General features: G+C 40.1%; 1 protein-coding gene across 1 annotated transcript in view; it reads left to right on the top strand.

Annotated features, from left to right (window-relative positions):
- mnd (L-type amino acid transporter minidiscs) overlaps positions 1 to 24956 on the top strand; it is a 136790-nt gene that overhangs the window by 25782 nt on the left and 86052 nt on the right. Inside the window, exon 2 of the mRNA XM_071592250.1 lies at positions 2318 to 2491. Coding sequence (XP_071448351.1) covers positions 2415 to 2491 — 77 coding nt within the window. The 5' untranslated portion in view covers positions 2318 to 2414. The remainder of the gene's footprint in view (positions 1 to 2317; positions 2492 to 24956) is intronic.

The raw sequence follows: 24956 nt of genomic DNA, 5'->3' as shown, positions 1-24956 counted from the left end.
GGGTCGGCGATTTCATCAAGAGGACTTTCCGGGCACGATGCGTCTGACAATAAATAACTTCACAGTCAAATGGGGTCTTGATGGGCCAGGAAGAGTAACCGTGCCATTAAGCTGCAATGGATTACCCCAGGAAATATGTACAGACATTGCCCGTATATACACACAAACACCAATACATCACTATATTTTTCAAGATACAGAGTGTGGAATGTGATCTATTCTACATGTAATGCGCAGGGTTACTTGACTTACTAGTATTCTATGCATTAAACCTTTGGAAAATATCAATCGAGGAAAAAATGACATGTGTGGTGTGATGCAACGGGGGATTTTAAAATACTTTTTAAATTCTAGCAAGGGTTATAGAAAAGCAGTAGTAGTAGATTTAGGGGAGGCGACCGACAGCTGAGTACATTTGCGGTTGTAGAATATGGTCAGAAACTACGTCACATACCCTTTTCAGATCTCATTTCCCCCCGCCCCCATATTACAATCATTAAAAAATATTGCTACGCTGTATCATACTAAATTGCATTGATATGCCTTGTTAGAAAAATGTTATTTTGTGTCATGAAAAATCTCCATGGTTAAGTAAAGGGAGACAATGTTTGAGTTTGGAGGACATAAAATCTGATGAGTTGCCTTATATCACTTGTCCAAAGTAAATTGAAGGTTAGCTCATACATAGTCATGTGCGTGTGTATGAAAATTACTATTGATGATAAAATAATTACAAATTCATAGCATCAAAATGTTCAGATGCTTCTTTAAATTGGTAATCTCAACCCTTGTGGTTTTAATATTTTTTTCCATTTCTAAATCTCCTTCCGGTTTTATACTGAAAAAATAAATCTCCCCCAAAAAAATATCCTTTATTATTATTTTTCGCTTCCTACAGTATTAAAATTACATTATTTATTTATTTATTTATTTGGGATACATTGCTGTTAGGCGATAAGCCGGGTGGCAATGACATGATATAACAAACAGTAGTCATTCTTAAAACATATCACAGTGTCATTAAATAGTCGCCATTAAATAGTGTCATTTAACAATCCCATCATGTATACCTTTTGCATTCACGCCTAAATGATTTAATGCTTTTGGGTAAGGGCTTAAAGAGTTCATCAGGCAGCTGGTTCCACTCTTTGATTCCCATATTTAGGAACGAAAACTTGGCGGTGTTTGTCCTTTGGGGCATGTATTTGATTTTAAGCGGGTGATCATTCCTGCCGAGATAACATGGCTTATTTACACTCTCGTTCAGTTCTTTCCAGCCTCCGTCAGCTTTCAATATTTTAAAAATGGCACACAGTCTATTCAGCTTCCGTCTGTTCTTTAGTGACCCCCATCCTAGTGAGCCTAGCATGTCACTTACACTGTCGGTCTGCCTATGTCGCCCTAAAACGTACCTGGCAGCCTTCCTTTGCACTGCTTCTAATTTTTTCACATGCCCTATTTCAAAGGGATCCCATACTGTGGTCGCATATTCGACAATAGGCCTTACAATTGTTTTTTAGGCCTTACAATTAGAGGTCCCACTTACTTTTAAGAGAACCCACTCCCGATATTTTGCCAAATTCCCCGACACATAGCAATGTTTTACCATTCTCTTTATCTCGAGTCTCTGCGAATTGATGAGGTAAGTTTAATGTCGTCTCTTTGCGTGCCGTTGGTATTACCGCAGTCGGTTCTGCTTATGTTTTGGTACTTCCCAGGGTTCTCCTCGCACGATAGATCTCCTCTACATAATACGAACTGGTTTTAAAACTAAAAGAAACATCGTTATCATGGAGTATTCCCGATTATTATTATTATTATTGATAATATCCCGTTTAAGGTATGTTTTGAATTGACTCATGCTTTGCAACGGCGCTGCTGAAAATTCCCTTGCCTCTCTTCCCAAAACACTACCTGAAATTCAACACTATTTCGAACCCCACTTCAATGAAGTCCATTCTCGTATAGAAATTCTCGAATTCTTCTAATAATCCCGCCCTTTTCCTAATTTTTTCCCGATTTTCCCGACTTGCGTGGCCATCCTGTTCACGTTTATTAAAAAATTATTTTGGGATAATTCCATGAGAGCATATCAAAACAAAATTGAGTACTAATCGACGCGGGAATCCAATGTACTCTTGTTTGGGAAGGAATTGCTAGCGTTCCTTTGATTATAGATGTACGCAGTCAATGGATTAATTTATTTGACGCCGCGGATTTGAAAATTATCGTGTCTCGATGAATGAACGAGGTCCTGCAGTAAAAATGTCGATCAAAAAATCATCTTATTCAAATTAGCTCTTTCTTACTCCTGCAGGCGCCTGATCAACTAAGGAGGGAGAAGAAACATCCCTCTTTACCTGGTGAAGACAGGAGATAGTCTGCTTCGTTTCAACCTGGCAAACAACAAGAACATGGTTTTCTCGACACCCGAAGAGCGCCAGGCGCTGAAGCCGCACCTGGCCAAGAAATCTTCACTGAGAAAAACGACGTGAGTACTTGCGAAATTCAATTTATTATCCTTATCTTCGGTTATGTAATGTGGTTTTGTGGCCTGGAATAAAGTGAGAGCCTATCCCTCTCGCTGTGTCGTTTTACAGTAATCCTCTTTCCGTCTATCCTTGAACTGCTCTCAGACTCTGGCGAATAAAAAAAACCCTCTTATTCAACCGTGCAAATCACGTACGAAGAAATGAGCGAATTGATACTAGAGATACAGGATGGTTTTTCTTCACGGAGTCAAGCATTCCAACGAAAATGGAAGAACGACTTCGTATTCCAGTACATGACATTCGATTTTATATCCTGAAAATATTTATGAACTGAGAGGAAAAATATATTTCCGGTTGAATTGTGAACGTTCATTTCATTATGCATTGGTTGGATTTACGATGCGGTTTGAACTCGAGCGCCGACATGTGGAAATATAGGGTTGAGATGAAAAGCCAAGACGAAGCATGTTCACTTATCCATTACCTTCTGCTTCTTTTCCTGCTCAATTATTGGAATGTCATTTTCTTAAAGCACAAGTTTTTGTTGGGCTTTTTATATGGTTGGATTAATATAATAAATCGTACTGCATCCGAAATTTTTCAAGAGAACCGAAAATATAGGTCAAGTCCGATGGCCTCCCCACCACTGTCTACCCCGAAAAGTGACGAACCTTCCAAACCTAATAACTTTTACCGTTCGAGTGCAAGAATTTTCAACGAAACAAATCGGTATTCTCGGTTCAGGGTTTATTATTTTTATTGATATTCCTATCGATTGAGGTAAGTTTTGGATGAGCAAATCCTGTAAAATTTTACGACAGTACATTTAGTGTTCAGGGTTTATTTAGCGAAAATGAAAGACGCAAAGGAGTAAACTGCAGTTTGTCCCTATTTTTTAGTATTAATGGTAGAGTAGAGTATAAGCTATAGTATTTATTTACATTTACCAAGGGTTGTGGACGAACATGACGAAAGTAGTAGATGCGGAAGAAGGATTGAGTTGGATAAAGAAGCGTTTACAAAGAGGTGGGCGTAGATGAGGAATACCATTGAGTAAATAAATGTGATAAGGGAAATAAGAATGTGAAAACCATGCTATGGAGCGTAATTTTCTACAGACTGGAAACTTGGTCACTGATGATGAGCATGTACATGTATAGGAGGTTTTTGTGATGTGGATGTAGAAAAAAATGGAAAAGCAAAATGGACAAAAAGATAAATATGGAGGGAGGAAAAGGATAGACGTGCTCTACGGAATGAAGAGTACAGATAATGTGAGCGGAAATTTAAGTATGGTTTATTGAACGTAGTGTGGATTGTCACGCTGTTTCGTTCTAGAAGAGGGTTAGAAATGTACCAGTGGTTGGTCAGTGTGCCCCTACCTTTACTGATTGATTACCTTAATTAAGTTATAACTGCGGTCAATTGTGAAATCATCATTGCGATGGAAGAGTAAGGCAGGTTTCGGTTTTTGGCTGGGTGGTGACTACTTAGGAAAAATAACATCGGAAATGTACATGGATCAATAGAGTGAGAAGTGCCCGATTATGGTGGTTCTAAGAATACAAGCGATCGTTCTTTTATGCAAATACGCCGTGACGCATTTGATCGAGGAGGGGCGAGAAGAATGTTCACTCGTTATTGCCAGCCTATAGGGATTCGCCACAAGTCCAACTGACACGAGAATAATTTCTTTTATGAAGCTAGACGGGTATTTATGTTCACACATATCCGAAAACCTATAAAAGATTCTGAAGAGGAGAAAGTAGTTACCTCTCTATCGTCACTTATAATCAGTCAATATCCTTAATAGAATCGAATTTTAAGCGCTCCGATCAATTGTGGTAACTTTGTCCTGAGCAAAATTTCAGTCTTTCGGAACCATAAACAGACAAATCAATGTCTACACCTGGTACGAGAATCAAACCCGCGACCATGATACGACGGAAAAGACCTTTTACTTTACAGCATCCTTATACCGCCGCGGCTTCAAATTTTGGCATCACCCGAACCTCAAAGGAGAGAATGCTTGACCAAATGAAATTAAAAAATGCTCCTCATACGAACATTACATGAACAAAGAGAAATGACTGATTACTTTCATGAAGTAACATTACAGGATGCATTTAAATTTTAAAAAATAATGCGCAAAATGTTTTACATTGAAACAAAGCAGTCTAGCGCGAATTGTTTTACTAGGCAAAGACTAATAAAACAATGCACAAAGCCGAAACTGGCAAAACCCTTTTCTTTTTAGTACTGGGGAAAGAGCTTCCGACTCTTCGCTCCTGTGATCGTCCAGTGTTTACCACCGGAAGGTCGTGTGACGGTCTAATCACAGGAGAAATATAAAGAAAACTCCCGCGACACAATATGTGAGCAGAACTTCGTCGTCCGACCGATCTGATATGCTCTGTGTTTATTTTCCTCGGATGTCTACTGCAAACACCATTCCATCATACGGCCCCGAGAGATGAAAATATGAATATTTTCGTCGACGGGCAAAAGCGAATATATATATATTTTTTTGCAGGAAACCTCCTCCTCGAAGGAATTGGCAGACTTTTAAAAATTCAAGGCTAGCTTACACGGCCGAGCGAAGCAACAAGCTCGCCCGGAGCAATTAGCAGTCGGTCAAGGACGCGGCGGAGATTTTCAATGTCATCTCGTGTGCGCATTAATGGGGAGAGGTGCCTTTCCCGTTATCTTAATCTCCATCCACATTCATGATTCGGGCGGTGGGTGAAGTGGTAATCACTCATGGAGACTTGTATGATGACTCCAGCCCCCCCCCCTTTCTACGGGAAGGTGCAAAGGCAAAGTGTTTTACACCGCGACGTCTTCCAGAAGACGGTGAAGTTGCATTACGATTCTCGATTTCACTTTCCTTCGCTCTCCCGCCATGACTGCGCAAATTCGATATGTCGGTCACCCCTGTACATGCCAAAGATGGAGTATTTTTGATTCTAGCGAAGCATAATGATTAACACGATAAACTCATATTCATATTCTCACCGAAAGTTTTATCTTACTTTTAGTGAGAGTAGGGTGATAAGGGGTAATGGCTGCAATATCGATCGTTATATAAGAAACCATTTTTTCCTCGCCTAATATGGAATCGCAACTGTAGGAAGAAAATATGACTGAAAACTTTGATATGGATCGGGATTTCGCGCGTCGGGGAAATTTGGTCATTGAAGATAGGTGATGGATGTGGATTGGAGACTTTTGAAACGTGGACGTGGAGAAGGATGGAAAAAGTAACATTGACGGAAAGGAAAACAAACGAAGTCCTAAGCAAGCTGGAGCAAGAGAGTGGCTAGTCGGAAGGAAAACCAGGAAAGCCATAGGAAACAGGAAAAGTAAATGCATTTTAAAAAGTAATGAAATGTAGAAGAATGTAAATTAGGAGAGAACGGTAGACAACGAGGGCGAAATAGGATAGGCACGTCTGACGAAATGAAGGGAGGAAGGAAGAATGCAAATTTGAAAAACAATTTAATGTGCGTGGTGTGGGTTGTCAAGTCGTGTCTTCTTAAGTAAGGATAAGAAAATGTAGCGAAGTTAAATATTTTTCATCCAAAACCTTTCTTAAACGGTAGAATACCAGAGGATCATAGACGGCAAGAAATAGGCATAATTCACGACACACCTATCAATAATTTTGTTAATAGTTGCTGACCTAACACCCCATGCCACACACCCTCGTGGCGAGTCAAATTTCTGCTACATATTTCATTTTTTTTGCTCAAACATAAAATACTATAATTTTATGTGGGATAGGAACCTGCGATCTATCAATAGAACGACGCGAAACTCCGCTTTTCCTATCCCCTTGTTAGTGATTAAACAGCTGTGAGCTGAGTTATCAACTAGAAACCGCGATTAATTTCAAAATTCCTGTTACACCAATCAGTTTGGTTTAAATACTTACTCTATTTTTTCACTCAAATACCCGTGCGGGTCATGCTTGAATTTGCACCCATTGAACACAAGTTTATACCTCAATGGACGGACTGAGGGTGGGAAATTTATGGCAAAAAAGCTTGGAAATGTTCACTGCCGAAAATAATTATAACACTAACTTCGACTTCAACGTTCCGAAATCAAAGCGTCCTTATATTAGATAACTTCAATTCCGTTTTAATAAAAACTCCGGGGTGGTGAATTAACAAATGGCTTAACCTTATTTTCTGAATCCCTCAAAAGTTTCATCGTAATATTCATCTTCGTCCATTCGATGCCCGAACGCTAGTGGAGAGTGTAATCAATTAAGTAATTTAATATTTTCTGGTTAAAAAGGGTGGAGTGAATAAATTCGATTTACATACCTCCAAGTGTTCAGCCACTCCGAGGAAATGTAAATGTAAGATCATTATCATAATATTATATGGTAGTCTACCATTTTGAGGTAGAGATATTTCGTTGTAAACAGACTAAACATCCCAACAATTTCTTAGCCTCGCCTATTGAGACAAAGCGTGGCAACTCACACTACAATAAACTGTTCTTAAATTTCGCCCAAAAAGTAACGATGATGGGCACGTGTAGAAAACACCATAGAAAGATATACATAATTGAATAACATAATTACTTATTTATTCCTCTAAATCATCAATATCGTACTTAATAAATTAAATAGTATAACAAAAATAACAAATTAAGAATAATAAAAAATGTATAATAAATGTGTGTGGTGAGACAAGGTTTACCAACGTAATTTCATGAAAAACCTGTGGTAACAGCTATTGTATCCTATTCAACTGCGTCAAATTGGAATACTACTTTGATAGCCTCAAACTATGGCGCTAATGGATTTTTTTTATGTACTGCAAGGTGAACTCATCCTTGTAAATCCCAAAAAAATTACAACACAACATCCACGCACCGGGAGACCAGCGACACTCTAGTTACCCCTAGAGGCGCTAACCGTACTAGCCTCGCACACGGTTCGAATCTGCACGTTTTTTTAGAGTATAATTGATATTTTTTGCTTCGCGTGACTCCATTGGGAGAGGCAATATCAGCGCTTCGAAACACCGCGCGGTTATCAACTGGGCTCGCCCAACACTTATATCCCTGTTATCTCATCCTTCTTTCAGGAAGGAAATGCGCATTTGTTTCTTCAACGCATAAAACTCAGCGGAACCAATCCAGCGTTAACTCTAGGGCACGCAAAATAAGTGTCGAGGACAAGACGGCAGTGGGAAGATAGCATTACTGCGCGTGTTTCTGCGAATGGGTCATTAATATTTGAATCTTCTCCCCGGGAGATTGCATCGTCGAGTCGTTAGTTAAAAACGCGATCCGTAGCTGGAGTCACGATGGGAGTTTTTTTTTATGGCATGGACTGAATACGCGCTTGAACTCAGAAAAATGCATCGAAGAAAAACTTTTGTTTTTGAAAAATATATTTTTATTGGAACGGTATGCCGGAGAGACGGAAGTGTTTTGGATCAACACGTTCAAAGTAGCAGGGACGTAAGGAGAAGAATTGCGCTGGGCAAAGAGGCTTTCACAAGGAGGAGGGTGTTGATGAATGGGACTTTGAGTAAGGATATTAAGAAAATACTCGTAAAAACTTAGATATGGAGCAATATGTATGTATTTCTATGTACGGCGCGGAAACGTGTCAATTGAAGTAAGCGGATAGACGTAGATTGGAGGCTTTTGAAATATGGGTGTGGAGAAGAATGGAGAAGGTGAGATGTTGGACGGGATGAAGGGAGGAAGGAAGTACTCAGAGATGAAGAGGGACCTGATGTAGAGTAGGATGCTGGATTTTGTGTTACATTAGGAGTCACAAAATATTTATTTAGTAGCTGTGTCCATCCAAAAACCTACCTTAACCGGTAGATTACCTAATAATAGTAATAAATAATGCTGAAGAGAAATGCGTTTGCTATATACACATATTTCGCGACGAATGCTTTAATAGTCGAAAGTTGCCTTGTAGATTCCATTGGTTTTGTTTCCTGGTATTCTGGATGTAACTATTATGTATCTGTTATTAAGCTTACACTTTTAATAATTTTAACACTCAAGGAAACGTCGACTCCGAAATAACGGTCGAAAAAAAATAAAATGTTGCTCGTGGAAATGAAACCATTCCGGGGCAGTCTTATCTGAGTATTGTGGAAACTCCTCGTTTTTACATCAGGATAACGGCAAATTTAGCGTGTAAGCAGTAGAAAGATAATATTCGTCCGTCCAGAGGGTAGTTGTGTATAGCGCGGAAACTTCGTTGCCGAGGCAAGACGATGGATGTAGATTGAAAGCTTTCGAGATGTGGGTGCAGAGAACGATGGAAAACTGTAATGTACAGAGAGGAAAACAAACGAAGAAGTACTGGGCATGGTGGGGGAGGAAAGAGGATTATTGGAAGAAACTCAAAGGATGAAAGAAAAGTTAATGTAGAATAGTCTGATTGGCGTTGAGGTGTTAAAGACTGCGATGGAGGGTAGGACGTTAGGAAAATGAGTAATGGGGAGCAAGAGGACGGAATTTGAGGGAGACAGACAAAGTGTGTGGAATTGAAGAAGGGCTTGACGTAGTGTAGTGGCTATGTGAGGCTAAGAAAAGTATCTGTGGTTGGCCTGTGCTCCCGACAAAAACCTGTTTTTAACATTAGACTTACCATTGATAACAGTATATAATAGATCCATTCTCCATAAGATAGTAGAAACAGACATCATTACTCTACCTTCTCTACTCACCCCGGATGCGATCCAGATGCGATCAAAATATCTCCATTACCAAATTCCCCGTCTCATCTGAATATTCCCAGGCGTCCTTTTTCTCACGCCTGTGGGCGCTACTAAGTGCGCACCCACCTCGACGACCTTCATATCGTGATCGGCCCCTCTCCTCCCTCCTCCGGCTGATACCTCGCCTTCGGAAGACTGCGGTCAGCGCGTCGCTGGCCGAAACGTGAGTCGGACACACTCGGATGACGGTTATTGTTCCGCTCGATTAGTGTCCCCTCACGCCACGTGAATTGGTCCTGGGTTTCGCCTGCTACTGGGGGCCCCGTTCCTCTCTCCCCCCCCCCAGATGCGGACAGAGGAGAGGATTCGTAAGAACTAACTAAAGTCGAGTCTGTGATTGAACTCATGGGCATGAGGTCTGCCAGAATTTGGTGTATTTATTAATTCTATCTGTATGTTATTCTTAAAGTGAAGAGGATTAGAATCAAATATTTCATTCCATCAAAATATAATATGTAAATTAACTCACAGCTCATTTGTTCTGAGGGAAAACCAAGAATATTAAAGGAATTGTGCATAGAGCAATAATTAAATCTCAGCCCAGAGCTGCCAACATTTTTGAAGGAATACGTACGGGCAGAACCAATTAGAATGTACACCACCCCATTTAATTGGTATTATTTATTATTAAATGTTTTTTAAAGATTTTTTTGAGCGCAGACAGTTAGTTTTAAACAAATAATATATGCATTCGTTCATAGAAAGCATATAATAACAATTTGTACTTTTCATTCATGATTTGACGAGGCACATTTGCTTCAAAGAGTATACTTGATATCAAGCTTGTCCTTCCATCGTATTACATTAGTGATCAATTCGTTGGAATTTTTAATTTGACAAAAATGACGCTCAATCGTTTGTACTGTATCTATATGTCTCCATGTAAAACTACAATGGCTTTTCTCAAAAATACTTCATCGTAGTTGACGCGCAATTTCTGTATCGCATCAACTTATTGTTTACGTGATTACCTAGAGCGTACACACCGGACTTATTAAGGATTGCCATTACTTACCGATGCAAAATAAATACTATCTGATGTGGAAAGCGCAAAAACTAAATAGTCATATGATTTTTCGGCGACACATGGAGTCACGCATATTGGTGCATGAGCGGACTTGAAAAGGGAAGAATTAAAGGATATATTTTCCCCATCACACATTCAAAAAATTAAAACAGCAATCTATGGAAACGTACGGAAAATATTGAGTGGAAGATTAACAGAAGATAAAATCGTCGTACGATATGCCATACGTTTAACAGCGTCTAATGTTATTTGTAGCATTTCCTTTGCAATTATTATAAAACAATACCTAGTGTAAACCTATCTTTATCAGTTTGAGCTTTTCAATATGTAATATGGGGCACATTTCAATTGCATTCATTCATCATTAGTATCATTTCATAAAATACGGACATTGTGAGCTCCCACATTGCCCCATACATATTTTCTCTCTCCTTCAACCACGCCTGTGCTAACTATACACTTTTCTGTATTTTCAGTCAGTTGGAAAAAAACGTGTAAGGTTTAAAAAAAACATTATATTTCTTGCTTTTCATTCACCAATCATAGTTGTCTTCTCTCCAGGATAAGACTTCGGCCCGCTCAGACTATTGCCTTCTCCCGTTAATTTGGCATATCATGTGTTTCCTTGCAGCTGAAATAAATGCAACATTTTAATCGACTGGTAACGCTCTCTTTCTCTTATGCTTGAGCGTATTGTGTTAATTCAAGTTAATTCGACTGGAAGACTTAGGAATATAAGCTTCAATTCTGGGCTCGCGTCTCATAATGAATTTTTTACTCGGAAACCTGTCCATTTTTGTTAACCTCGGAAATTCGTGATTTTTTTCCAAGGTGGACGGCTTCGATGGTCACATAACGTCCGGCAAATACCGGATTGCGAATAAGTGGATATTGGCAGCCTCGGATAAAAAACCTCTCCCAAACTCGTAAACCCCAATGTTGTGAATACGGTACCGTCTCCTGGGATGATTCCGTGGGATATCTGGTCCATGGCGAGAATATTCCGAGGTACCTCCTTAAACGCAAAATTACCCCCCTATTGCCTTGAGCTGTGAATCTGTACATTTCCTCAAATCTGTAATCAAAGCCAGACTCGAATATTGAACTTTGCAAGAACGTTTGTAATGAGGAGACAGCTGTACATACGAGTACATACATACAGATATAGACTAGCCCCTGTCAGCATTCTGATTTTTGGCGGTGTCGTTAGGAATGGTTAAAAGGTAATATGCTAACATATCTTAACTTCTCCCTTTCGATTGACAAATGAGAAAATGAAAAATTTTGATTTTTGATCGGATACTACTTTTGTCTGTTTTGGAAATTTTGTTTTCGAGTCTGATTAAGAATTGAGAAAAAGACAAAATCTTAAACTTCAATATACTATCAGTAGTAATTCACCGGGTTGGAGTAGGCTTCTGAAGGACCTTAGCCTACACACCATTTTACTCCTAAGCTCTAACTAACATAGCACAAGATATCTTTAAATCTCATTATATAGTTTACAAAAATTATTCATCTACATCTACATCAATACCCTGCGAGTCACCAAAAAGGTGTGTGGCAGGGGGTGCAGCACCAGGAGGAAAGGGTAAGGGATGAGGGGGTTAGGGTTTTTCAAATGGATGGGGAAAGGTGGGGGGAACCTGCAAAAAAATATATAACTATACTAGTATAACCATGCGCAGTCCCTAACTTGTCGGTTAATTCTTATTATGTCGAGCCGACTAGGGGGGATTACGATTACAAGCATTATGGTCTCTTGTTGTTCTTGGAAAAAATGGCCATTTAAACCTGTCAGTCTTGCAGTCTATCTCTCTAATATTATATTCGTGATCCCGTAATACGTTGGGGTTCGCATTATGTTCTTGATGTCATCGGAAAAGGACCCATCTTTAAATGCATTTAATAAGTTTAATCTATATTGTAAACGCCGCTGTGTAAGGGAATCCCAGCCTAAATTTTCTTGCGAAGTAGTTACGCTACTGCGTTGGTCATAAAAGTTTTTGACAAATCTAGCCCCCCTCCGCTGAACTCGATCCAATTCCGAAATCAATTTTTTCTCTTGAGGATCCCATATACTGGCAGCATACTCTAGGTGGGGCCTGACTAGGGCAAGAAAACATCGGTCCTTCACTTTTTCGTCACATTTACCCAGCACTTTTTTTAGAAATCCCAATTTTTTATTAGCACAACCGCATATTTATCGAATGTTATGTTTTAGCTCTGTATCTCGTGCTGTCTACCTCCCATAATTCCATCTAAAATATCTATTCTTTTCCTCCCTCTATGTGTAACTCTATTTCCTAACCTACTCCTCTCTATTGTACTTGTAGTTCAGAGTGCATCATTGCATCTCGTGCAGTCACCTGTCCTACCGTCTTCAAATTTCTCCCGACATTCATCGTTCTTCAACCTACCATGCTTTATCTTTTAGGACTTTGTCGCTTGTTTTCCTTTCCGTCCATTTAATTTTCTCCTTTCTTCTCCACAACTATCTCAAATACCTCCAATAAACCTTATTCTTCTGCATCAATGATCATATTTTTGAGCGGTATAAAAAAAAACTAAGCTCCATTTTAAAGGTTTCACGTATTTTCTTCACTTAGGTGTCTGTCAACTATCGCTTCTTTGTGAACGCTTCTTTACCTAATGCAATTCTTCTTTAGCGTCCCCAACACTCTGCCCCGAAAAACACTTCCCGAATAGGTGAATTGTTTTCCTTTTTCTAGTTTTGCAGCGGTAGTGTAATGAGATTGAATCGGTATTCGCTTTCATACTGCTTTCGTACGGCTAACCCTGTCATTATCGTCATCACAATCTAATCATCATCATCACCGGTCATCAACCAAAGAAATGACTTGCAGCAGCTGCCATAAAATATCCTAGCACCTGCCAAATTTTTCTTTTAACACTATTCTTTCTGCTGATTTCCTCCATCAGCTGCTTTCTCGTTAATGCATTCTCCGCCTTCCTATGCTATTATATCCCTCCACCTTCCTTTCAATTTCGGTCTTCATTGCGATATTGTGCCTCAGAATATATCAAATTAGTTTCCCTCTTGTGCCTTGCTGATGGGTCTCTTGGTTTGCTACCCAGTAAATCCATTTTACTTAAATCATTCTTCCTTAGCGCAACAGAGCAAGGTGATCTCTCGCGTCGAGCTCTGGCGCGACCTCTGCCTGCGTAATGCTTTTCGAGGCCCTCACAAGTAGCTATGCGTCAAAGCCTCCGATTGCATAAGAGGCGGCGCAGAGCTGAACATTAACGACGGAACAGGTTTTTCGAAGGGCTCTTGCGAGACTCGGGGAGTAGAACGCACGGCGAGAGCACAAAATCATCCTCTTTCCGCCCAGATGGTATTCATCTCACAGGTGATAACTTGACCGCTCCTTCCGTTACCCACCAATCTTCTGAATCCAAGTGCAAATGTTATAAGAGGGAATGAAAGAGCGATGGAAGCTCATGCTCTTAAGGCTGACGATAATAACATTTGCCTTTCGGAATTAAAGCTTATAAATCAATGAGATTTCCCCTTTTAATTAGTGGAAAGTCTTCACAGCACTTGATAATTTTTGACGAATACACTTAAGGGAAAGGGAAGTGAACTTCGGATGTTTGTACTTGATCGTTTAAGGACCAATTTCGTAGAGGAATATTGAGATTTTTCGAAATAAGTTCGGATACATCGTCGCCCGTGATTGATTTATGTTTTAAACCACTCGCCGGCTGACCCAATGAATGCGGAATCGAGTATCTTCCTGGATGTGGCAGACATGTGGTACATTTCGGTTTTATGGAAGAATTGCTCAAAAATGCATTAATACCAACGGTTAAGCGAACAACTACAACAGAAACGACGAAGATAACCTTAATGCCAATAGTGAAAACAGTGTTAATGCTGTTCAACGGCAAAGTTTTTATTTTACTTTTGAAATACTACTGTATGAATTTTACTGAATTTAACTTGAAAATGACATAAATGTAAATTAAAATAATTCGAAAGTTTATCATCATAGATCAAGTGTTTAGGAAATTTCGAGGAAAGACGTTCGTGGTGTGGATTAGTAATGATCGGTTTAGGAAGTTGATAAGCAAAATATTTTCAATTTAGAGCAAAAATACTTAATTAATGAATCAAATTGTAAGACAAAAATACTTTTTGTGTAGTGAAAACCACTTTGGGCTCATGACTTTTGCCCAGTTCTTTACGTACTGAGCCGCCGTTTGCGACAAATTATTACTTTTTTAAGGATTTATTTGGATGTGTGTAATATGTAAACCATTCCACAGAGATCGCTACTCGTTCTTTGGAAATTAGGAGAGCCTCAAGATAGCAGGAGCGTTGTGAACAGTCTTTATAAAGGTCCGTGACCCGTAGGTCGAAGCCTCTTGTGAGTTACAAGTCTTTGTATTATAATCATACGGAGTCAATTTGATGGTAGTAATTGGAGCAGTATTTTTATTTGCTTGCATTGCAAAAGTTGAGAATTGGAAAGTAATATGTTTACATTAAAAACTGTTTCCAGAGGACTTGTAAATACGCTAGCAGCCTGAAGAAACGGCCACCCGAAGACTAATTACGGATAATCCAGGATATATCAATGATTAAGTAAGGTTAAATGAGTGCACTTTTGTGCCTCACTTACGCTCGTTGCTGTGAGTCATTACATCTATAAGGTATTCATAAAAATTCAGTATAACACTGCATGCATCCATGGGGAAAAATGTCAGTTTAAGAAATTAACGCTTGCTTTCATTTCCCGTAGAGAGAGAAAGCGATCTCAAGAGGAGGCGTACTAATTTGGAGAAGGTAATTTATAAGAGCGCCATTCTTTAAATGAAGAAAACAAAGCAGAGATATGTGAGGTGTTAAACGGGCTGCGAACAGTGCTCCTCCTGTATTGACGAACCTAAACTTTTTCTACACCTTGCGAAAGCTTGATGTATTGCGATGCAAGCGATGTACTTGATGTAAGCGAGAGAATATTCCCCCCCCAGCTTGAAATATTGATTTCGGAAGTACTTTGTGAACATGTGTGTCAGCCAATATCTCAACCACCATAATTTGAGCCTTTCAGTTTCTACCACGTTGTGGACAGGACGGATTTATCGACAGATTGATGTTGACGGTCCCGAACTACTCCTCAGGCGACATTTCAATAAAAGCGCCCGCGGTGCCTGATAAACGTTACAAATGGGTTTCTATCCCCCTTTCTTCCGTCCTTTTCGCCCGCCTAGTTGGGGCAGCCACGCACTACTGTCCGCCTCGTTCAGTAACCTATCCGTTTCCATAGGATGGAAAGTGATGACAAATAACGCCTCCACTGGGCGCCATTTCCTCAACTCGCCCTCAAGTTGGATCAAGTACTCTCCCTCGAGCGCTTTATGGGCCCACGAGCACCCTACGAGACGGACTCGATCGCTCTCGGCAAGGGCTGTGCATTGTGAAATAAAATACGTCCACCAAATATATATAAAAAAAATGTATATATATATGTGCGTGTAATGGTTATATATATATATATATATATATATATATATATATTGATGCATGAATGTATACATATATGCATGCATGTATACAAGTAATTAGTAGCTATGTCCATCCAAAAACCTACCTTAACCGGTAGATTACCTAATAAATAATAAAATATACAAGTACTTGTACATATATATGTATATATGCAAATGCTAATTTATCAAACTTTTATTTTGAGAAGGCTACGTCGAACAAACCGCAGTGGGAATACATCGATTTAATTTTTTGAAATCTCTCATCAATTACAGTAAGCATTTGTAGGAACGGCTCAATAACCCCTTGGAAGTTTATTTCCTTCCTTGATATCCCTATACACTTATGTATATCTAACGGGCTGTACGCCTCTTCTGTCATCTTAATGAACTCTCTCATCCTCCAGTTGTGGTCTCATGATGGGCTGTAACGGCCTTAATTTTCAAGTGTTCGAGTAGAATCTGTCCTGTGACCGTAACTTGGATTTATCCCAACCATAGCGATTACTCCCTTCTTAAGCAGATTATCCCGGGGGGATAAAAGAGGAAGAAGGGTGTCAGGACTCCTGAGGGAATATGCTTATCCCACGACGTAAGTGTTACCCTCCTTTCCATGGTTTATCAATTGTGGAGTGCACAAAGAGGGAAAAACGGATCCAGTCTCCTGCTCGGCAGTCCGTCTGTTTGTCGTCAGACTTTATGAGGGTTGAATTATTTACTCGATATCATCAATAAGTCTCACGAACGATAAGCGAGCAACGGGCACAATCTAACGTTGACTCGTCGAATCTTCAAAGTCTCCTATCTCATATCTGGAGTATGCTTTTCGTCCTGTCTCGGCAGTTTTTTGTTATCGGACGTATTCTCTCTGCATTTCTCTCCAACCCTGAATATACTGTTTCCCGATTAAAAACATTCGCCAGAAGTACGCCTAGTTGCAATTAACAGCAATATTATTTTCCCATCACTTTTACTTCTTTAAAGTTTCCATCTATACGTATATTCCATAAAAGCTATCTAATTGGAGACACCATCGCATATACTACGCGTGTTTCCTCCGCGTACCATCCAAACTAATGATATTTTTCGTGGTCAGCAACCTGCGTTTGAACACTTTCGAGTTTGTAGATGCTAATTTCTTCGTCTGCTCTTTAGTAATGTATGTTTTACTTCACGGTTCATTGCTATGAAAGTTGCTTGGGTTTTAGGCGTATTGTTGGAAGTGACTTAAATTAAAATGCTTACTGCCGCGGTAGTTTTCTGAACTAATGGGAAACATATCTCCGAACGGTAGACTATTGTTCATAATACAAGAGTGTACAAGACGCCATTTATATAATAGACATCATTCAGTGCACCATTCTTGAATGGTGTGAACATGTAATTGAATGTATCTCGCGACCTCTTTTGATCGTTATTTCACCATAAATTACAGTATCTTTACCTAAGTCTATTTAGGATTTAGTCTATTACCTTTTAATTTTTGGGTTAACATCTGTTTAAGGCTATCTGCTGCTTGATAAAGAAGTCAAAGGTTTCGAAAGAAAGAATTCCTATGTCATATAAGTATGCTAGCAACTTATCAGGAACCCCACACTACGAATATGCATTCGAGTTTTGCTTCTTTGCGAGCAAATGGGTGCACGCGGTTGCTGAGTTCGCTTGCACGCACTCTCTGAATTATGATGTAAGGATTATTGTGCCCAGCATTAAGCCACTGATGAAGGAAGGTAACGCTAAGTAATTAGATGATATCGCTAGATTCGCGATGTTCGACTCTCGCGAACATGTTTTTACTAACAACGATATTGAGCTGCCCATGCGATCGATCCCAAAGAAAGTGTCAATTACGGTCAATGGGTCGTTGTTTCTTTCTTTGAATGTTTTCTCTTCCTCTCAGACTCGTTTCCGGCACTTCGATTATTTAGCGTTTACCTTGAGACTGCTGTGTATTAATTTCCAAAGATCAATGATTTCCAACACGCATTGCAGTCAGCCCTTAGCTCTGCGTCATTGATATATTTTCGTCAGATGTATAATTTGGTACACAGTTATAGCTAACTTGCGGGAAATAGACTGGAATGTAGTTCCGAGATTTTTGCTCGTTCGAAAATTGAGTCAGTGATAAGGAATTAGTCAACTGGATGGTTTTAAATCTTAAAATCAGACGAAGCGCCATTACGGATGGTGAACCAAAAATCTTTTAAAGGCTATGATTATGTGCTTTGGTTTCTTTTTAATTTAACGACGCAATAACGCAATATTTTAATTAAACTTGAGAAAAAATGTGTAGATTCGATATGAAAAGCTCGGGAAAGGCCGGTGTATTGCTGGGATGAGTAAAGAAAATGATTTCGAAGAAACTACGGGAGATGCCGCGACAGGAACAAGTAACGGGGTCAACCTCTAATATGCATTTCAATGCAAAAATTTCACAGTTTAAAAATAATCCTCCTTGACCAGGATCCCGGTCAAGGCGAATGATTTTTACCCTCTGAAATTGTTGCATTAAAAGACATGATTTTATGCGATTCTATCGGGTAATGATAAGGTATGTTTTACTCTGATACTGTCGACCATTCTTTAAATATGCTATTAAGATACCGATACCAACCGTACCACTAAAATCAGGGCTACATTAACCCCGAGGCGTATTGGCGCATTATACTCGTATTTAAGTTCGATTATCCAAATTAAGTTTTGGATAGTAGACCACAAGATATGCTATAGTTACATTATGGCAGTATCTATACATTGCTAGCAACAATAAAATGCAGCATAGGTTACATTGCTAGCAACAATAAAAGCATACAGCTATAAAATTTATCAGTAATTCATTACATCCAAAGTAATTTTGCAAGAGTTATCCATTCAGCAATTTTAGTATGCAGCGTTGTTTATCAGCGAGTACTGACTGAAAAGCGATGCCGTTTATTTAAAAAAAAATTTCTCGAAAGTGGCTGTACCTGTCTGTCCTATTATTTCAAAATAGCTAGCATTGGTATTTTTGAAAAAATATATTATTATAATTTGCATTAGAAATATTTACGGAGCTAAATATTTTATGTAAATATAACTAAGTTTAATTGTGCTGTGTCATTTTCTACTTTACATTATAATTAATTTAAATGCTTAAGGGATCGCACAATAATTTCCATTTTTCTTGTAGGAGCGGACATATACAATTATTTATTTTATGGCTATCGGAAAAATAAAAAAATACTTTTAGAATGACGTCCACTATTGTTATGCCACTTCGTGTGCTCTTTATAATCTCCAACATCTATGGGATGGGATCTGATTAATTTTTGGCATGCTGCTCGACTTAATTTGTAAACTAATGTCGATAGCATGCGAGTGAAAGATGATATACGAATAAGAACTGTTTAATACAGCGCGAGTGACATCTACTTATTTTTACTTCATATAGTAATCTTAAGAGGCTGGAGTACTCGAAAACTGTCTCAAAATTACCAAATTAATTCAAAGAACTGCGGGAGAGATCCCGCTACAGTAACTTAAACGGAGTGATTCGCTGATTAGTATCAAAATGGATCAAATCCAAAATGTAAAAATGATACGCCTTGACTGGTATCCGGGTTTGAATATCGGTCAAAACAATTGAAATTTAGCCTTTAACATCGATGCATTTTAATCTCAAAATGAATTGGGGAAACATTTTTACGATCTACATAAAGTCGAAGAAAAGGCTCATTTAAGGTTTGATATGGAGCGTAGTTATATAAGGCGTGGAAAAATAGTCACTGAAGCAGGATGATAGACGGTGAAATGTTGGTGTGGAGGAGGTGAAATGGACTGAAAGGAAAACAAATGAGGAAGTGCTAGGCATGGTGGGCGAAGAGAGGGGATTGTTTATTTATTTATTTATCGACTTAATTGGGCGAGGTTGAGACCAATCGTCCCTTCTGCCACCTAACCCTACACTACAGACATTATATTGAAGACAATCACATACAACCCAGCCCTAGATAGAGGAAAATCCACCCAGGCGGGAATCGAACCCGCGACCTTTGGGTTGGTAGGCGAGGACATTACCCCACCGCCACCGAGGCCGAAGCAGGAGAAGGGGATGCAAAGCATATGTTGATTGGCAGTAGGATGTTGAAGACTGTGATAGAGGGGAGAATGTTAGGCAAACGAGGAAAGGATAGGAATAGGATAGGGATGTTGGACGGGATGAAGAGAGTACACAGAGATGAAGGGGGACTTGTTGTAGAGTAGATTGTTTGGTTTTGTTTTGTTAGGAATAATCAAATATTTATTTGGTAGTTGTGTCCATCCAAAACCTAACGTAACCGGTAGATTACGTAATAATAATAAAGTTGACTAAAATAAAGGCCTTAAATTTGTGAAATTCCATCTTAATGAGGAATGATGAATCTAATAGTAAAATTCAATAATTTATAAGAACAACACGTGTTGTAAATTCATGTAGTCTGCAGTATTTTCTTAGACACAATCGAATGATTCCCCGCCGACTTTCATTCCTATCTCCAGTTCTTTCCATGCCTATTTAAAAATTTCCTCCACATATACGCTGAACAGCACTGGTGATAATGGACAACCCTGCTTTACACCTCTCCCTAACACTGCTCATCCGGACTTTCTGTTCCCCACTCGCACCTGAGCAGTTGAGACATGTACAGGTTGCGGATTAGCCTCCTTTCCCTCCAATCTATTCCTATTTTCTTCAATATACTCATTAGTTTTTCCCAGTTCAATATATCAAACGCCCTTTGTAAATCTACTAATTGATACATCATTGTATTCCATGTTCCTCTCTATTAGTGAACACGTCACTGCAATGGCCTCACGAGTGCCTCTCCCCTTCCTGAACCTTAACTGGCCAACCCCTAAGTAATCATTTGCTCCTACAGGGTTCGTCCGGAAAATAAGTGTACTGACTCCTGGGCTGGGCGCGCCGCTCCAGGCGCGCCCAGCACCGCTCTGACGGGCTGCGATTGGAGGGGGGTATGTTGGCAAGCGACGCTGAAAAAGGCAGTCGGCTCTGAGCTGTGCTGTAGTGAGGAGCTCTGTTAACGCGAACCTCCACGCTTCGACCCACGTCACGGAACGCGATGCCGAAGTTTTTGGAGCAGCGTTATTCCATCAAATTTGCGGTAAAGCTTGGGAAATCGTCTACCGAAACCGTCGGTATGATTAACCAGGCTTACGGGGAGTCAGCCATGTCCAGAAACATGATCTTTCGGTGGCACAAGATGTTCGTGGAGGGCAGAGAAGAGGTCGACGACGAGTCTTCGAGAGGTTCCCGATGATGCCTTCGCGGGAGCGTTCCAGGAATGGGAACGTCGCTGGAACAAGTGTATCGACTCACAAGGGTCCTATTTTGAGGAATATTAGCTTAAGATATGTAAAAGTGTAATCAATTTTTTTTCCTGAGCTCAGTACACTTATTTTCCGGACGAACCCTGTATTTCCATCCTCTTGTTGATGATCCTGAGAATTACGAGGGTCATCCGGAAAGTAGTACCCGTTCGTGAAATAAAGACACAAAAGTAAATATTAACAAACATAAAAAATTTTATTTGAAAGAGGATACTTTAAACTACTTCTCAACATAATCTCCAAGCAAATTAAGGCATTTGTCATAACGTGTGACAAGTTTCTGTATTCCTGCTGCATAGTCCTTCGCCGCCAGCTCATTGAGATACAGGGTCACTCCTTCTTTAAGTTCTTCATCGCTGTCAAATCTTTTTCCTGCCAAAAAGTCTTTAAGCTTTGTAAAGAGATGAAAATCTGAAGGGGCCAAGTCCGGGCTATACGGTGGATGGTCGAAAGTTTCCCATTTGAATTGCTGCAAAAGTTTTTGTGTTATCCCAGGTGCATGAGGCCTGGCATTGTCATGAACGAGAATGACACCAGTAGACAATAGACCTCGCCGCCGATTTTGTATTGCCCGCCGTAATTTCTTTGATGTTTCACAATACGCATTGGCATTAATAGTGTCTCCACGGGCCATAAAATCAATAAGCAATACACCTCGCCGATCCCAGAAAATGGTTGCCATGAGTTTCCTGGTGGACAGAACTGTCTTGAATTTTTTTGGTTTGTTTGGTGAATGAGCATGATGCCACTCCATTGACTGTCGTTTACTCTCAGGTGATGCATAACAAACCCATGTTTCGTCACCAGTAATTATGCGAGTCAAGAAAGAGTCTCATTCATCAGAATAACATCCCAAAAACGTCAGTGCTGCAGCCATACGCTTGGTTTTGTGCTCATCTGTAAGCTTGCGAGGGACCCATCTTGCACAAATTTTTGCATAATGCAGATGGTGTTTAACAATTTCATGAACAATTGTTCGAGAAACATTGGGAAAATGCTCACAGATGTCATCAATTGTGACGCGCCGATCGTTCCTCACGAATTCGTCAACTGAGCTCACCAGTTGGTCTGTAATGACAGACGGTCTCCCCGAACGCTCATCGTCGTGTGTGTTCCCCCTCCCCATGTTGAAGTTGCGACACCACCGCCGAACAGACGACTCGTCCATTACATTGTCTCCATACACCTCCTTTAATTGGCGATGAATATCACATGGGCGAACGTTTCTTGCATTGAGGAATTTAATCACTGCCCTCACTTCACAACTGGCGGCGTTCTCAATTTTTTTAAACATTGTAAACAATCACAGAAACAACACAGGCAATGCTAGCGTCACGCAACTTGGCTCAGAGAAGGCAGACAAGCCACTGAAGCTATCTGACCTCGTCCAGCGGCTACTCGCGTCGTCGGCACTTCATGCGGCACGAACGGGTACTACTTTCCGGATGACCCTCGTACTTAAGCTGCATACCTTATCGTTCTGTAGTCCTCGCATATCACATTCACACTCATTCTGTAGTCCTCGCACAAGCATCTGCCTTTCCCTGTTTTGGTATTGGCACTAACACTGATCTAACAAAGTCTTCCAGCCGAATTCCTCCCTCATAAATGCTACGAATTAGTCCATAAAAACTCTTCCTCCCGCCTTTTCTAAACTTTTAAGTAGGAAATCCCCCAATACCCATTCTAACTCGCCATCGAGTAAGCGTGGACCAAAGCTATCCTCATCTACGTTGTATTCTCTATGTCTAATCTCGCTGGACTATAAATTATAGACGCAGTAATCAACCTGAAGGTCGGTTTGGTAGGTGATATAAGAGTTCACCCAATGCTAAGCCCGACGCGAGTGAAATTCACATTTCAGGGTAAGGGTCCAGTTCCTTTCCCTACACCGTCTATGGTTTCCCGGGAAGAACAGCTATCCGAAAAAAACAGTTCAGGCCGGGATTTGAACTTGGGCCCTCCGCTATTAATAGTCAAACGTTCTACCCCTGGACTACCGCGTACCCATACATTTATAATTTTACTCGCATCAATGTATTTATGTGTATATATTTAACCGTCCCACACCACGCTTTCCCAAAGACCGACGCTTCATCTCCCTTCAACATAGTTTACACACAATATTTCAAATTTCGTGTGGACAAGGCTTTCCTTTTCAATGAACGTTTCTGTCTTCAGACCCAATGGGCTTGTATGGGCACTGGTACGGCTCCAACCAATTCTAAAATCTAGATGAGTGAACTAGAACGAACTTCCTTTTACAGCTAAACCCTCTCACCACTTTTATTAACCCGATACATAAGATGAAATAGTTTTCCTCTTACCAAATTCACAAAATACGTTCATTTCAAGTTTAAACTCATCCTTCTTCGCTTAAATTCACTTCCTTCGTATATAATACACCTATCACTTACCTCGGCATCGACTATCGCTTTCAAAACCGTACACTTTATCCATCAGTAAACGTCAAAACAAACAGCACTATTTGCACTAAAATAGTCATTCTTGCCACATCAAAAGATCCATTCCCAATTCACTTTCCATTAAAGGTCATCGTATTCGCAACAACGCATTCTCTTTAAGCGATTAATTTGACAACATACACTCTGCCCTACTTTTATGTGGACAAGTGAGACACATTTTAATTCGTCAAGCAAATAAATAAAAATATCTTAAAATCTACAAACCTCTTGTCAGACCCTCCTTTCACCTTCCTCAATTGACCGTCACCACTATATGGAATTCCCCCTCATCCGCTCTGCTTACTCCCTTCGTAAGTTTCTTGCACCATCATGTCACCTGTTCGCTCCACTACTCCCTCCAAAAATGTCATATACATCCTCATTGTCCCGCCTTCTTTATTGGGAAACATAAAAGTTAACTCTTCCTCCACATAAATAATCACCACCAAGTCTGCACCCATATCCATACTCGCTACTCTTATTCCTGCCCATTCTGTCTCCCATGACTTACCGTTTCATCACTACTCACTTTTCATCTCAGAATCCCTCCCCGACTTCCGTTACCAACATGGAAGTTGGTACCCGTGAGCGTGACATTGCACACATCTGGACCCTGCAGTCCGACCAACTCCCAGGGCTTAACAAAGTGCATTAAAACCCCCTACCCTCACCGCACAAACTCTCCTGTGCCATAAACTCATTTTCTTCCGTCACACTTCAGTTTTCTTCTGTCGACAAAGGCGAAGGGTCCTCACCAAAACAGTCCAACGATCGTGTGAGTGTTCTTTTCGGTGTGTAGTAGTATGTGTATTGCGCCCTCGAGTTTCTATTCATAGTGATAGGAGGTGAAGGAGAAGAGTGAATAAGTGGGTCCAGAATGGCTTGGAGATAACGGTTACATTATTATTTTTACTTGCAACGATTTTGTTACCATTTTCTGTAGTATTTTCTCTTTCGTCTCGTACTCGTATTTGTTGTTTACCGCATGCCAATTGTAGGAACTGGTCTGTCCCTGAAAAAAGTGAGGCCCCCTTGTGGCCCATAACACTTCAGGTAGACACAAACAAAATGTTTCACGGCACTCTTGTTTACGCTGAGACCTTTTTCCCTTTCTTGACTTTTCCTTATGTTCACGCTACCTTCCCGCTGTCCAAAATGCTTACCATATTCCTGCCTTTCCCCCGGCTCAATTCTATTCATTTTTCAACCACGGTGTTCTGGCATCCTATTACATCTCCCTGTCTTTACCATTCACATTTTCAGCCTTCATCTACATAAATTCCGTCGCAAGCTTCCTGCCTAAAACAATTTTCCTTTATCTTCT

The sequence above is a fragment of the Hetaerina americana genome, unplaced genomic scaffold, assembly GCF_022747635.1.
Source record: "Hetaerina americana unplaced genomic scaffold, ioHetAmer1.1.p SCAF_5, whole genome shotgun sequence".
NCBI lineage: Eukaryota > Metazoa > Arthropoda > Insecta > Odonata > Calopterygidae > Hetaerina > Hetaerina americana.
This window is presented reverse-complemented; position numbering and strand designations above follow the sequence as displayed.